Raw genomic sequence first — 15394 nt, 5'->3', positions numbered from 1 at the left:
TCCTGAAATAGAACAGGGACAAACAAATGGAAATCTTGCCATGCATTAATGGCCTAGGAAATCTTGGAAGGAGATGTCTTGAAGTCCTCCTGAACCACTCCTGGTGGCCAGTGGACTCTTATCTTAACCACTTCCAAGCTTGCCTTGAGTGTTGACTGGAGGGTGCCTTCAGAATCCCCAACAGTCCGCTGCTTTTCATGTAGTGAACGAAACCCATGGCCAGATTATCCTTCAGAACAGAGTTACTGCGTGGGAAGGGACAATGGCGTGGTTCCTTCCGATGCCAGCCTGCCCATGTGTATGCAAGAGGAAGAGAGACTGACTTGTGTGAGAAATAGCTGTCTGCATTTAAAAACCTGCTATGATTGGATAAATGTTTCCAGTGATTGAGATGGTTCAAAATGTCCTTGAAAGCTTCAAAAGCTGGATTGAAACTAACAGTTGAAATGCAAAAGAGCCAACGTGGTGTAGTGGTTAAGAATGGTGGTTTGGAGCGGTGGACTCTGATCTGGAGAACCGGGTTTGATTCCCCATTCCTCCACATGAAGCCAGCTGGGTGACCATGAGCTAGTCACACTCTCTCAGCCTCACCTACCTCACAGGGTGTCTGTTGCGGAGAGAGGAAGGGAAGGTGATTCTAAGCCGGTTTGATTCTTCCTTCAGTGGTAGAGAAAGTTGGCATATGAAAACAACAACTCTTCTTCATTTTTATGAATACAGGCACACAGCAGTATAAGACGATAGGAATACTGGCTTGGCAGCAGTACTTGTGAAAAGGATCCTGGGGTTGTAGTGGATCACAAATTGAACCTGAGTCAGCATTGTGATACAGCGGCAAAAAAGGCTAATGCAGTGTTAGGGTGCTTATTGGAAGCATGCCCTGACCTGGATGGCTCAGGCGAGCCTGATCTCCTCAGATCATGGAAGCTAAACAGAAATCCAGAGTCACTATGCAGAGCCAGGCAAGGGTAAACCACCTCTAAACGTCTCTTGCTTTGAAAACTCCACGGGGTCATTGTAAGCCAGCTGGGACTTGATGGCACTTTCCACCACAGTGGCAGCATAGTATCCAAGAAGTAACAGTTGCACTCTGTTCTTCTGCACTAGTCAGGCCTCACCCTGTCCTGTGCAGGATACTTGAAGAAAGGTGCAGACAGTTTGGGTTCAGAGGAGGGAAGCAAAGGCGCTCAGTAGTATGGAATACAAGTCTGTTAAGAGGCGCAAAGAACTGGAGATGTTTATCTCATTTTTCAAATTCCTGAAGGTCTGTAACATCAAAGAAGGCAAGGACTAGTTCTCTGCTGCTGCAGAAGGCAAGATTAGAGTTTATGGGTTTAAGTTACAGGAAGGTGAATTTAGAAGAACTTTAGAAGAAACTTCTTAACAGTGAGAGTAGTTTGACAATGGAATCGGCTGTGGGCTGGCGGGGAGGGGAGGGCTTTCTCTCGTTGGAGTTTTTCAAGCTGAGACGGGACAGTCATTTTGTTGGGAACGCTTTAGTTTGGATTTTCTTGCATTGAACGGAGTGGTAGTGGTGGTTGGACTAGATGACCTAAAAGGCCCCGCCCAGATCTAGAATACGTGCATCCCATTGAATCACAGACTTCTTTGGTATGGTGTTTTGTTCATTAAAGACCATCAACAACTTACATGGATCCTTGGTAGGATCCTATTCTACTTTGGAGCTCTGAGTCCCAGGAGATTTGCCTGACTCCCTCCATACTTGCCTTTAGATGTCAAGGCACAGTTATTTCAGTGTGTTGTTGACCCGTGTTGTAATCGATGACTTTTTAAAAAATAAGCTTTTGTTGATTTTGTGGTGGTTGACTTTTATTGATCTGCTGCTTGTTTGTTTCTAGTTTTCTGTTGTATTATTAATATTGTTTATATTTGGTTTTCTTCCTACTTTACTGGTTTTTATAAGCCACACTGAGGGTCTCACATGTGGATGGAAAGGAAGGATAAAATTACATTCATGAATAAAAAATTAAGATATCCAATGCCAGTGTCTGTTTTAGCCAAGGACTTTTAAAACATGCACTGAACCTGAATCTCTTATTAAAATATGAAGAAGCGATAAAACAGAATTTCAAGGCAAAACATCTTTAAAATTTAAAGAACCTTTCCAAAATCTCTGTGCCATATTTGGACCAATGTTGTTCTTACACAGCAAACGTTCAGTCCACATAGAGTTGTTCTGGGGGAAGTGACATTACTTAATGCATTTTTAGTAAAATATACAGGAGTCTCAGTTTTGTGGAGTAGACTTCATTTGTTCAGATGCTACATGTGGTTCCTCGCTATGCAGTCATTTCATGTAGGAGATTTAAAAAAGCAAACAGGCTCATGGGGGCCATAAAATATAGGGAGCACAGAATGAAATGTAATTATGTGTAACATTTATCAAATACAGAGACGTGCGCTGGTTGTCACTGTGGAGTTCTGCAAGAGGACAGACAAAAGAAAGTACTTCTTCATACAATGAGTTATTAAGTTGTAGAATTCACAGCCAGTGGCTTTAGTAATGCGATTAGAAAGATCTGTGGAGGACATATCCATCAATGGCTACTAATCACGATGACTCAAGGGAGCCTCCATGTCCAGAGGCATTAAACCTCTGCATACCAGTACTAGGAGGCAGCAAAGGGTGAAGGCCTCTATGCTGTGTTTGGGCCTTGAGGGCAACTAGTTGGCCACTGTTGAAACAGGACACTGCACTAGATGGACCAAAGGTCTGATCTAGCAGGGCACCTTATGTTGGGGGAAGTAAATTCATCCATCTGCTTCTGCCTGATTGGCAAAGTTAAGAGAGAGAAATACGTTTCGGGGGCGGGGGTTGCTGAGTTCATCTTCAGTAGAACAGCTAGATTTGAGGCCAGTAGCACCTTAGAGACCAACAAGATTTTTTTGGGGGGTGGGGGGGAATAAGCTTTTGAGAGTCTGTGCTCCCTTCATAGGAAGGCATAAGGCTCTGAATAGGGATATCTGTTTGGGAAGTTGCTGGAAGTGGGATTTGTCTTGAACAGGTATGCTTCAAGTATAAGACATAGTACGGATCTTCCGCATACAAACTCACCTGAGCTGCAAAAGAAACTGTGTTATAGAAACCACTTCATCCTTGTCTGTATATTGGTGTTATTATACCTGAAGAGACCGCCTACTCCCTTACAAACCTACTTGACTGCTACCTCATCTTCAGAGGTGCCCCCACCCCCCCAAGCCTTCTGAGAAGCCTTTCTTGGTTGTGACACCGAAACTCTGGAACACCAGCAATTTTTGTCATGAGATCGGTGGGTTTTACTGAGAGTTTAGAAAGACATGGGTTGAGAATGCAGTGTAGATGTACACTGTCAGTGGCTGACAATTGACATTTTTATCCAAGCACTTTTATTGAAGGACATTGACTATCATAATGTTACAAATGAATTGTGAAGTTTCATATTTTTATGTTAATGCTTTGTTTTCTATTTAGTTTTTTTTTGCCTAATTAAACCCTGTGATAGCAAAAAAAAAAAAAAGTTAATGCATTTTTGTTTTCCTGGAGTTGCACTGAACTTACCTGGTAGTTTAGTCCCATTTTGCAGATAAATATGGATACTTGACCTGCATGGCAAAATACTTGTTTGTGACTAGTCAGGGCTCTCTTTGATTGTGGAGACTCCATCTTGGAGCCCCTGGAGCAGTAAATAAAGAAAAGTGCGGGTGTGTGCTACCCTTGCCTGCTGCCCACTGAGGTCATGCAGTTTGTGCAGTTCCTCATGTCATTGGGAAACATCCTGAACAGCATAAACTAGCACCTTTGCTGTCCCCTGGATTGGTGGCAAGGGGGAGGGACAGAGAAATTCTCCATACATTTTCACAGGACTTCCATGCTCTTCAGATGAGAGTTATTGTGCTGGCTTATGCTGCACTGGATATTCCCCAGTGACATGAGGGAGTACACATGTGCGGTGACTGCTGTGACTTTGGTGGGCAGTAGAGAGGTGCTTTAAGCTATTTTTTTAAATGCCGAGCTAGGGTGTGTGAGTTTATCACAGACCAGGTTTCCACCACTTCACATGGAGTTCAATTCAGGGAACAAACCTATAGAGAAGAAGGGATGTTCCTTCACCACTGAATTACCATGTCTGGGATAAGTAGAGAGATCTTCCAGAACAGAGGCAGGATGGTGAATAATAGTGGGTTTGGAGCAAGGCTACAGAGGAACACAGAGAGGCACCTCCATAGCAAGGCTGCTAGGCTGACCTGCAGAAGGGCTTCTTTTGATGGCAGCAAGGTAAGGCCAATCCTGTTAATACGAGCTCAGCCTTTAACATCCCAAGTCATTTAAAGCCTGGGAACTGGTGGCTGCCCTTGGATCAGTGCTACCTACTCCGGAAGATTATGGAACTGGACACAACTAACACGCTCCATGGCCTCCCAAAAAATCTATGCAGAAGGTCACAGACACATAGCTAAGCTAACCAGGAGATCTCCAGTTTTTAGACCTCTAACTGTTGTGAGCACGCCTGAGTAGCTAGATAGCTTGTTAATGGCTCCCCCTCTTTTGTGCCCACCATTTCAGTGTCTGCCGAAAAAAGGGTTCAGATCCATTCTAGTATACAGGAATAGGGAATTTTGTCTTAAAGTAACCCTAATTGAATGATATGAAGAACTGAGTTTGAGACTAGTATAAATTATGCATATTACAGACATTTGCATAGCTGCTTAGCTTGCACAATTTTGTTTCTGCTAAGAAATTCTAACACAGGGTACTGAAGCCTTTCACCCTGGCCAGTGGAAGACCTGTTCAAGCCCCCCTCTGAATCCCGAGACTTCATCAGGCATTGCTCACACACCTTTATGTCTCTCTTCATGATTATCAGCAGTTGGACTCCTGTGAGACCTTGCTCCTTGGAAATATCCAGACAGACACTGAAAAGAAAAAAGAAAAACAACATGTCTAGCAGAGTCTTGTTCCGTATCCAATAATTACTGCAAAAATATGTTTGACATGACTTTGGAAAGATTCTAACGTGCCAGATGTTAAGATGTGATTAATTAAGCTGTGGGTTACCTTGTACAGAGAAAGCAGAGAGGGCAGACTTCCGACGGATCTTGTCCAAGTTAACTGGCTCTTGTTTATATGGCTGGGGTGGGGGCTAGAAAGGGCTGGTTTCCAAAACACCATTAGTAATGTTGAAGGAAACCTTAGGCTATTATCATTCTTTGGAAAGAATTATTATACAACTGACTTACGTTAGTTTTTGTATTTCTCACATCTCTTTCAAAATTCAATAAAATATTGAAAACAAAGTTGTCTTCGAAGACTTGGGGCTAGAAGCATACTTTTAAAAAATAGGAAGAGGAGATTCTCAAGAAGCGGAATTATTTGCTTAATACTAATTTATGCGCTGTTGTATAATACAGTTACAAAATACACACACATGGACCTCTGCTTGCAGGGTACACTTGCATGAGAACCTCCATATTCTCACGTTGTCCTGTATGGCCGTTGCATAACCACACCTGGCAAGTAAACTGCCCCTCTGGACCCCCATATTGATGCTGGCAAAAGATCTTAGAGAAACAGGAGCCGGATGCCTCCAGCCACTTTGTGCATTAAGGTGTTCGATACTACAGCCATATTCTATACTCACACACCTTCTGCTTCCTTTCCCCCAGGTTCAACCCTTTATTCAGCTATCTCAGTTTTAGGAGACTGCTAGAAAGACTGGTTTTCTTCTTTCCCCTTCTCCTTTACTCAGTGTGGATGAACTGGTGAAGAACGGGGCCATTATGTGCTTGGTTTTGGAAAGAATGCATGGCTGACCAAATAGGAAGCAAGAACTAGTGTGGTCCGGTGCATAAGTGTCAGACTTGGCTGAGTGTCAGACTTGGCTGAGTAAGAGGTTTGATTACACAACTAGGAACCATCTTGGAAGCCTGCACAACTTGCTGTTGCTCATCTCCTGTTCCTCCAGTGTCAGCTTGGAAGAGCAGTTGCCTACAACAGGGGCCGGTTACGATAAGTCTTAAGGCATGGTCCAGTGTGGTATAAATAACCAGGGGCAAATACTCCTTTTTAAAAATTAAAGATGGCTTGAAGTGCTGCAGTTTATGAGACGCTGCACTAGTCATTGTGAAGGGGTCTGTGTTCAGGGCTGGCAGTGGTCCCGTTTGGGCAGGGATCTCTCCTCTGCATGGGCTGTGACTGTCATGGCATAATCCCCTTAATCCCGCTTTAGCTCTGTTAATTTCCCTCCTTCCCTCTTTTTCTGATCCGCTTTCTCTGCGTCGCACGAATCCCGATGTCCCTCAGCCAGGCTGCCAGCTGAGGAGCGGCAGCCTCCCTTGTTGTCTCCGGAGCACCTGGTACCATGCGGCAGGGGCCCTGGGATGGTGGTGCCTGAATGTGTCCCATTCTCTCTGTCTTACAGGCTGTGCAGCCTCCGCCTGAAGAAGCTGACTGTCCTGAGGGAACTGGACAAGGAGCTAAGCTCTGTGCTCATTGCTGTGAAGATTCAGGTAAGTTGCCTATCCCATGTCCTTGCTGTGGGTCTTCAGAGAGACGGGGTGCGCGCCAGGTGTCTGATGGAAACCTTTTCTTTTTGAAATTGTATACATTCCTGCACGCTGTGCCACAAATATAGCCCTTGAAGCTAACTAATTCCCATGGAGGCTGCTCGCTGAGGCAAGATTTAACTTTAAAGCTGGAGGAAGTGCCATCCTCCTTATCTCTGTGTTTTCTGGTGTGGAGTGGTTTCTGACATAGATAATAGATGTGTTGAACCACGCAAGGTGCTAGGATTTCTGTAGAATGGTAAGATTATGAAGGAAGGGCCCTGAAAGGGGTTGAGGGTTGTCTGCCATTGTGCAGAAAAGCCTTTAAGCAGCAAGGGTCTCCAGGTCAATGTAGACCTTCCTATATTTGCTATGCTGTATTTTATAAAAAGAGCTGATTTTGCTCTCCCCAAGTAATGGAGAATGGGGTGGGGTGGTGCAGTGTGCAGTTTGAGGGATTCAGGGAGTTAACTTGGAAGCCGAGGTCTGTTTCCTAAGGGAGAGTTTTCCTCTTCCCTCCCAAATCCCAGTTTTCTTTCCCTATCTGACAGAGGGGGGAAATCTACAAAATGAAACTGATTAAATGAGTGAAATGCAACCAGTTTGGGTAGCTTGCTTCTGTCGGCACAGCTTTGATTTATTGGTGTAGAATTCCCAAGGGCTGCTAGGACTGTGGCCTAACTCCCCCGCCCCTTCTCCTAAGTAGCTATGTGCAGAGCAAATATTTCCCTATCTTGGGCTTGCTTCAAACCTGGAGCAAAAACCACCCTCCTGTCAATTTGACAGTCGTTTAGTTAATGAAATATTTGCCTATTACATGGCAGACCTTGTCTTCTGAACTTCCCCGGCACTGTCAGGGGCATCCCAGCCTTCTCTCCGCTTCCTGCTTTTCTTGGATACCTTCCATCTGGGGATTTTAAATGCTGTATTCTTCTCCTTTGGGGCTCATAACCTTCTTGAAGTAAAGAAAATATGACGCACATTACCAGGATATATGAATATGGTCCACTGAAACGCCAGCCGCCTCTCTGCAAAAACACAGCGTCTTTTAGTAGCCTTTGAATGTTTATGCGCAGCACAATATGAAGCGTAGGTTATAGATTCATTCATATCTCACTCTATCTTTTCCAAAGAGGGCACTTAATTTCCCAACACAGGCTATCAGAAATAAAAAGCCAAGGCTACTTCACACAACGTGTATGTTAAGTCTGCACTGCAATGAAAATGCAATGTATGAATGTCTTGAGGAACATACAGGCATCCCAGGCTTGCCCCCCGTCAAGGTACGTACTTGGTGGCAATCCCAGGTTTGACGCACAAAACGTGGAACTTTAGGAAGAGCAGGAAGGGAAACACCGGATCTCTCTAGTAGTGGATTGTGCCCAGGGAGCAGCTAGCAGTAATGGTACCAAGCGAAGGGTGGAAGGCAATCACTCCAGGGGCTTCTCTTGCATGCTTCAGAAACAAGCGTAATGCCTTTTTATCCAGCACAACCAATCATAAAATGGCAAGCCAGCTTTTTATACTTGCCTGCAGGTTTTTGTTTTCATTTTTATCCTGGCTACCCTTTGTATGTGTGTGTGCATAACAGATTATATGAATATGGTGATTATCTTTTGTGCTCAAATTGGGAGAATTTGTGGTCTTTTTAGAATGTCTTGGCACATCTTTTCAGGGCAGTCTTCTCCTTTTCATTGCGTACGAGGTAGGAGAAAGATTATCACTCTCTCCTTTCAGTATGATGATGTGACGCTTTCCACGTTGGACATTGCAAATCTGTCTCCTCCTCCTCCTCATGATCCTGTGACCTCTCCCTTCATTCCTTGCGAGAGTAGCTGGTGCACGGATTCCCTGGATGGAAACAAAGGTCTTGCCCCCTCTGTTTGCGTTCCAGTGCCCTTCCGGCGCTCTTGTCAGCTGTTGGTAAAGCCACGGATACTGCTGACAGCAGGCGGGGGTGAAGAGCTGAAGGGCTTTGCCCAGGGCCTTCTGTGTATGGCAATCATTAGAGTTTAAATCTGGGATTAGCAACTGAAGCTGGTGGTTTCAAGTCGCTCCAGGACCGGAAGCTTGTTTTTGCCTGCATGCCAGAGTCCCAGCTACATGCTGCAAACAGCGCATGGCGGCCACAGAAAGCAGATGCTGTGTGACAACCGTAATGTGCCAAGCAGCTTGCAGTGCGGATGGAGAGAGAGCGAGCTTCCCTGACACTGCCTGACATTTGTTGCGGTGATGTGTAAAGTCTCCATGTGTTGCAGGTGATCCATGTGCTGAGCCTATTTGCACATGTTATGGCTGCCTTGTGGTAGCCTGTTCCAGGGAGTCTTCATGTAGTGGTTGTAAACTGTACATTAGCCCACACACCAGTCTCATTCACTAGTAAAACTGGGACAGCAGAACTACTGAGTCTCATGCCAGTCTTCATTTTGTGTTTCTTGTGAGGGAACATGCCCCTGAGTTTCCTGCTCCTCCTATTCATAGCAAACTGTATTCTTCCTCTCTAAATGCAGGATTTTAATACCACAGTCTTGTGTACTACTGCTTTGGAAATAAGACCCACTGAGCACAATGGGACCTCCTTTTATGTAGGACTGAGTTGTGTCTTCCGAAACTGTAAAGGCATACAATATGTTCTCAAGAGGCCTTCTAACCACCCGCAAAGAGGATTAAGCAAAATGTGTTGCCAAGGAGTATGGTTCTGGCATAGGAAATCCTGAAAGAAGTGTGTCCACCTGGAACCAAGAGACGAGGCCCAGAATTAAGAAGAACCACCAGGAACAGATGATAGAACAGTGTGGAATGGAGGGTGAACCTTGAAAATTGGATCAGATAAGTAAATAAAGACTTACTCTTACATGCGGAAGATGGTCTTGGAGACAGTGATGTCTCCAAGATAGTCTTCCACATGTAAGAGGAATTGACATTGAAACAAACGGTTTCTGAAGTGGAATGGAAGACATTATTTGATATGGCAAGGGAAACTTTAAAAATTAGTCTTATTTTAGTACTTTATGCCACAAAGGCTGAATAAGTGATTCAGACAGCTTTCCATAAATGTTGGCAATGTGGCCCGAGATCAGCCCATTATATTCATATATAGCAAGAATATCTTGCAGTTAAAAATGTTTGGGGAAAAGTCATTGCCGATATTAATCATAATTGAAATCTTCTGCTTCCTAAATAAACAAATGTTATTCTATCAGGGCTTGTTTCTGAGAATTGTAAAAAGCAGAATGTAAATAGGATTGTTGACCTTATTCTTGTAGCAAAAATGCTATTTGCAAAATAAATGGAAATCAGATTGATTTGAATATAAAAACATAGATCAGTAAGGTTTGTCAGATTGCTAAACGGTTGAAGTTGAGCGAGTTTGTATGCTTGAAGGATGGCAGACAGCAGGAACCTTGTTCTTCGATAACATTGCAACCTTTTCTGGTGTTTTGGCAACAAAAATTAAATCTAGATTTAAATTTTTTTAATTGCTGTATTCTGTAATAGGAAAAAGTGGTGCATAATGCAGCGCTTTAAGGGTGTTCTTGGTTTGCATGGATTTCTTTGTATTTTCTTGTCTGTAATGTTAGATTCTTGTTAGCTTGGTAATATTTACAAAAATTAAGCTAAAAAGAGATTCTGAACTTCCGTTTCTGTTGCCAACTTCCACAGGGCTTTCTATTAAATACCACACACTACATCCATATGCTGTTTTGGTAGAGAGCCAGAGTGGTATAGTAGTTAGGAGTGGTGGACTCTAATCTAGTGAACCGGGTTGGTTTCTCCACTCCTACACATGAAGCCTGCTGGGTGACCTTGGGCTAGCCACAGTGCTCTTAGAGCTCTCTCAGCCTTCCCTACCTCACAAGGTGTCTGTTGTGGGGAGAGGAAGGAGATTTTGAGCCTGTTTGATTCTCCTTAAAAGATAGCGTAAATGGCATGTAAAAACCAACTCTCCTTCTCCTTTTTCTTCTTCTGGTGCAAGAGCCACAGCTGCAATATCATTTCCTGCGCAGCTGGGGTGACATGAAAAGTTGGGAACAACTGGAGCAACCCACATTGTGGCTCCTCTCCACGCCAGTATTAACTCTTGGAATAACTGGGTCAATGTGAATGTGGGGGAAAGCTGCAGTGTGGACTCCTCCTGCGTGGATTGGAACTTCTTATGTTACCCTGGTGGCACTATGGCATCCTTCATGCTACCAGGGAAATGTAAGACCCCAGGCTTAAGACTGCGTGATAAATACACCAGCCTGGTGTCTGGCTGATGGGAAGCTTGGCAGTGCTCTTGTGTGAGGAGGAGATGGTACTTCAGTGGTTGTGCAGTTAGATGTTATGTTAAGCAAAGGGTGGATAAACTTGAGGATATGGATAAGGAGAGGGTTTATACTGGAGAGCAGCAGCTTAGTTAGGCAGAGCAGTATGAAAGAAGGAGTTTTATTGCAGTTTGGAGGGGTAGGCCAACTGCATGCAGAAGACCCCAGGGCCAATCTCTAGTGAGGCCAATTATCAGGTATTAGTTGCTGGTCAGAGCAGACAGTGTTGAGTTAGGTGGACCAATGGTATGACTTGGTATAAAGTTGCCTCCTATAGTCGTTATTTCAAGAACACACCTGCATTTTAAACATTGTACCTTAAGGCTGGCTAAGGAACGCTGGGATATCTGGTGTGTGGGGAGAGTTACCTAGAGTGAGATGGGAAATACTCTTTGGATGCCATCTGCCAACTGAGCATATGGGATAGGACAGGTTACAAATTAAAAAGAATACTTTTGACTAGTTTTTTAGAATCAGTGTAATATTGTACTTTCGAGGTGCGGCTTCTTTCTCTGGGATGTCAGTGCGCATGAAACAAAAGTGTGGGTGACTTCTGGTGTGAAGTTGCCTACAGACAACTTAATAAGCTTAAATAAATAAAAACAGAAGTGCTGTGATCATAAACAGAAGACAGAATTGGACATGCTGAAGTGTTTCCAGGGGTTAAAATAAAGCTAACTATCCTGATCTCAGAAACTAAGCAGGGTCAGCCCTGATTAGTATTTGGATGGGAGACCACCAAGGAAGTCCAGGGTTACGATGCAGAGGCAGGCAATGGCAAACCACCTCTGAAGGTCTCTTACCTTGAAAACCTTATGGGGTCGCCATAATTCAGATGTGACTTATGTGTTCTGCTGCACGGTGAGCCTGGCTTCCTCCCCCTTTGACCAGCTGAATGGCAGATGTACATGTCAATGAATCAAACTCTGGTATGCCCCCCCCCCCCGACGCCATGCCTTAGGCTGGCTGTCAGTCTCTCTCTTTTTTTTTTAAACATCCATGTACATTTATAATAGCCATTTATTTGTGGCTTTCTTTTTTAAACAAATACTTACTTGTAAGACACGCACAGCCAGCTCTTGCTGCACGTTTGCAAAACCATTGTTTTCAGAGCTTGGCTCTTCAGAGGAAAGGTACATTGGACTGAATTCAGTAATGGCACTTCTAAATAGACCTCACTACTCTACTGTTCTGGTAAATAATCAATAGTATATAGTAATGTAAAGAATTGCCTCTTAACAATGCAAAATGCACTTTTTAAGGCAGATTTGCAAGAACTGTAAAATTATAAGTCAAAGGGAGAAGGAGGGAGGAATTTCTGCTGGGAGGGGGGCGAGCAAAAGGCTGCAATATGATGGATTAAGAACAGGTTTCTCTAAATTATCAGGCTACACATGATTTCTCTTTTTAGACGTCATAAGGAAAAGCTGTCTATGGCCTTGGGAGTAGGAGTGAAGCTGGTGGGAGTTGAAATTGCACTTGTCCTTGTATTCCAATTAGGAAGGCACGAACAATGGACGCAGGCAATTTAGCACTGGAGTTCCTGGATTCAGTAGGGATACTCTGCTGCCTTTTAATAAGCACTTGGAAGGGAGAACTTCAGAGTGTCCTATTGCTGCTGTGGAAGGAAAAATTACCCTTTGAAAGCACAGGAGCACTGATATGTACTGAATATTATCTATTTATATGTTCGGAAACCCTTGTGCCCTGCTTTTGAGACTTTTAATGTTCCCAAGATGGCTTACAAAGAATATACATAACGCAGTTACAAATTAGCTGTCTTCCTGTTGTTCTGGCTATGGTTCCGCATCAGGGGCTTTGGGGTCTCTCTTTCCCCTTCCCCTTCTGCAAGGTGGTATTAGGCCATGGAGTCTGAGTGGAAGACGCAAGGTGACACTGGGCCAGGCAGGCTGATGGAAGGAACCTTGTTCTCTCACTGTATCGAATGTGTCAGGCCCATTAAAGATCCCACTGTTCTAATACCTTCTAGTTTGATGGTGTCCCTTAATTGGGTGGTGAATTAAATTAGCAGCTATTCTGTGGAGATGTCACACTTCCTGTCTGTAGTGTAATTGTAATAATTCCTCTGTCTGAGAAGTCCACCCTGGCCATTGTGGAACTCCCCGCCCCAGGATGTGGGGATGGCTGCCAACTTGGAAGGCTTTAAGAGGGGAGTAGACATGTTCATGGAGGAGAGGGGTATTCATGGCTAATAGTAAAAATGGATACTAGTCATGATGCATACCTGTTCTCTCCAGGATCAGAGGAGCAGGCCTATTAGGTGCTTTGGAACACAGGCAGGATAACGCTGCTGCAGTCGTCTTGTTTGAGGGCTTCCTAGAGGCACCTGTTTGGCTACTGTGAACAGATTGCTGGACTTGATGGACTTTGGTCTGATCCAGCAGGGCTTTTCTTATGTTATGTTCTTATGTCATTGCTGTGGTTTCTGTAAAACTCCTCACCATTCAACACATAGCAATACCCCCCTCATCAAATATCATAGTAGCCATACAACTAAGAAACTTTAAAATCTTAGTAGTGTGCCTGGTTTAAGGAGCAGAATGAGCAGGCTGCCTTTGGCTTGCCATTCTGGAAGTAGTGGGTGAGCTGACAGAAACACAGAATCTGCACATGAGAAGGTACGCTGTAACTTGAGGATCTCCCAGTTTCTGGAGTCAGGATCTGTTCTAGACTGGCCCATTCATCCCAAATCAATGGCAGGACCCACACCGGCATGTAACGTTCTGTCACCTGATAATGCATCAAACGAGAAAAAGGCAGGCAAGACTTGACAGTACACAGCCTTTGGGGATTCGCTGTCGTCAACCCAGCATTCAGGGCAGTCTGCATCCATGTGAAAGTGGGATGCTACGGGTCAAGCTCTGTGCGTGTCCGTCAGTGGAATAGTAGCAAGTTGCGAGGAACCCTGTGAAGGTTTTCTTCTTGAGGTACTGCCGAATTTAATGTCTGTAACATGCCTTCTTCACTCCCTAGTAATGGATGTTAGATTGTTCCATCTCCCTTGATCCCTTGAGTGTCCATCCATAAGCATTTGTGCCTTGTGCTGTGCGCAACTAGACATGGAAGGCCAACACATGTTCGTGCTTCACCTTAGCCTTTCACAAGTTTTGGAGTGTCCGTCTGGTTGCTTTATGTGGATTGCTTTAAATTTTTTCACACAGAGTAAGGTGTCTGAATTTACAGATTAAAGCAGTGGAATTAAGTTTGATAAATGTGTCTCCATAGACTTACCTACTTGTGTATCTGTTAGTGTGTGGAAAGTAAAAACAGCTATAATTCTTCTACTGAAGAAAGATCCCTGGGCCTGTAATACTTCTTGGGGATCTGGTGCTTTCATTTGTCTTATATGTTGTTCAGGAGGGGCGTTACAGAAAGGGTCTGAAGTTCTGGAAATGCTTCTAAGGAACAATATGACTTTCTTGCATACATTTCTCTTCTATCCCTTCCCCCATCTTTACCACATGCTTCTGTGCCTATAATGTCCTTCATTAAGGTCTGAGAGAACATGTGGAAGAACTAGACAGATTACCAAAAAGAATTACCTGGCTGAAGATACATCTGGTTGGGTCTTCTGTTGCAAACAGTGGACAGCCAGGCGCCTCTGGAAGATGGAAATATAGATCTGTGGAAGATATGTGTCATCCATTGTGTAATAAACTTATAAAGACCCACTCTGTGTCGCTGGATAGGGAAAAGATCAAGAGCCTGCATCTCTTTATGCAGTTAGTTAAGCTATATGGTGATGATCTTCTATTCCAACCCCTGCCGCAGGACAGGGAAAAACTGTTCTACAACATTGTGTTGGTAGCCATTTTAGTCCCCCAAAATAAGAAATGTAGCGAAGTTGATACAATGACTTAAAAATATTGAAGGCAAGTTTGAACAGTGCCTTTGTCACTAGACTTTGACATTTGCAACAAAGGCAAGATGTTGCAAGTTCAAGCTGGGAGTGAGTGATGGCCATTATACACATGAAATGCACGACTGGTTCATCCAGGCCCCTCCCCGCAAAGAGATGTTACTTTATTTGCTACTTATGAACACAGTCCATTTCGCTGGTTTCTTTTAATCTGTTTTAAAACTGGACAGGGTTTTTAAATGAATACAAAAATTCAAAGAATTCTGACATTCTAGGCTGTTAGTTTTATCACTTCATCAAGAGTCAGGGAGGTAGAAAGGGATGCCGTTAGAGCTACACCGCCTTAAGCTGCTCCTGATGAACTGACAAGAAATAGTGAAGTGGTCTTCTTCCCTTTCCATGTGGAACATGCACCATTGAACTTGATTAGGACGTGCCATTAAATGCCCCACTCCAAATGAAGGACAGGCCTTCTCCCTTTCCCTGTTATTCTCTTCTGAGGTAACATCCGTAGGATCCATACTCTGTGGAGTTTCAGTAGCTGGAAAGGAACATTTTAGAGACCTATTTCTTGAAATGCGAGTTCCAGTTTTAGTCGTCCTGATATTTTTCAGTGCATTTGTATGCTCCTGAGTTCTCAAACAAGATAGAAATCAAATGTGAC

The 15394-nt window shown here is 43.9% G+C and overlaps 1 protein-coding gene across 2 annotated transcripts in view; it reads left to right on the top strand.

Annotated features, from left to right (window-relative positions):
- LOC130480523 (phosphofurin acidic cluster sorting protein 1-like) overlaps nucleotides 1–15394 on the top strand; it is a 174018-nt gene that overhangs the window by 110513 nt on the left and 48111 nt on the right. For both annotated transcript variants that reach the window (XM_056853081.1, XM_056853080.1), the window contains exon 2: nucleotides 6420–6507. In XM_056853081.1, coding sequence (XP_056709059.1) covers nucleotides 6420–6507 — 88 coding nt within the window. The remainder of the gene's footprint in view (nucleotides 1–6419; nucleotides 6508–15394) is intronic.

The sequence above is a fragment of the Euleptes europaea genome, chromosome 7, assembly GCF_029931775.1.
Source record: "Euleptes europaea isolate rEulEur1 chromosome 7, rEulEur1.hap1, whole genome shotgun sequence".
In the NCBI taxonomy this organism is placed as follows: Eukaryota; Metazoa; Chordata; class Lepidosauria; order Squamata; family Sphaerodactylidae; genus Euleptes; species Euleptes europaea.
The sequence above is the reverse complement of the archived record's forward strand: the minus strand, read 5'-3'. Positions and strand labels throughout refer to the sequence as shown.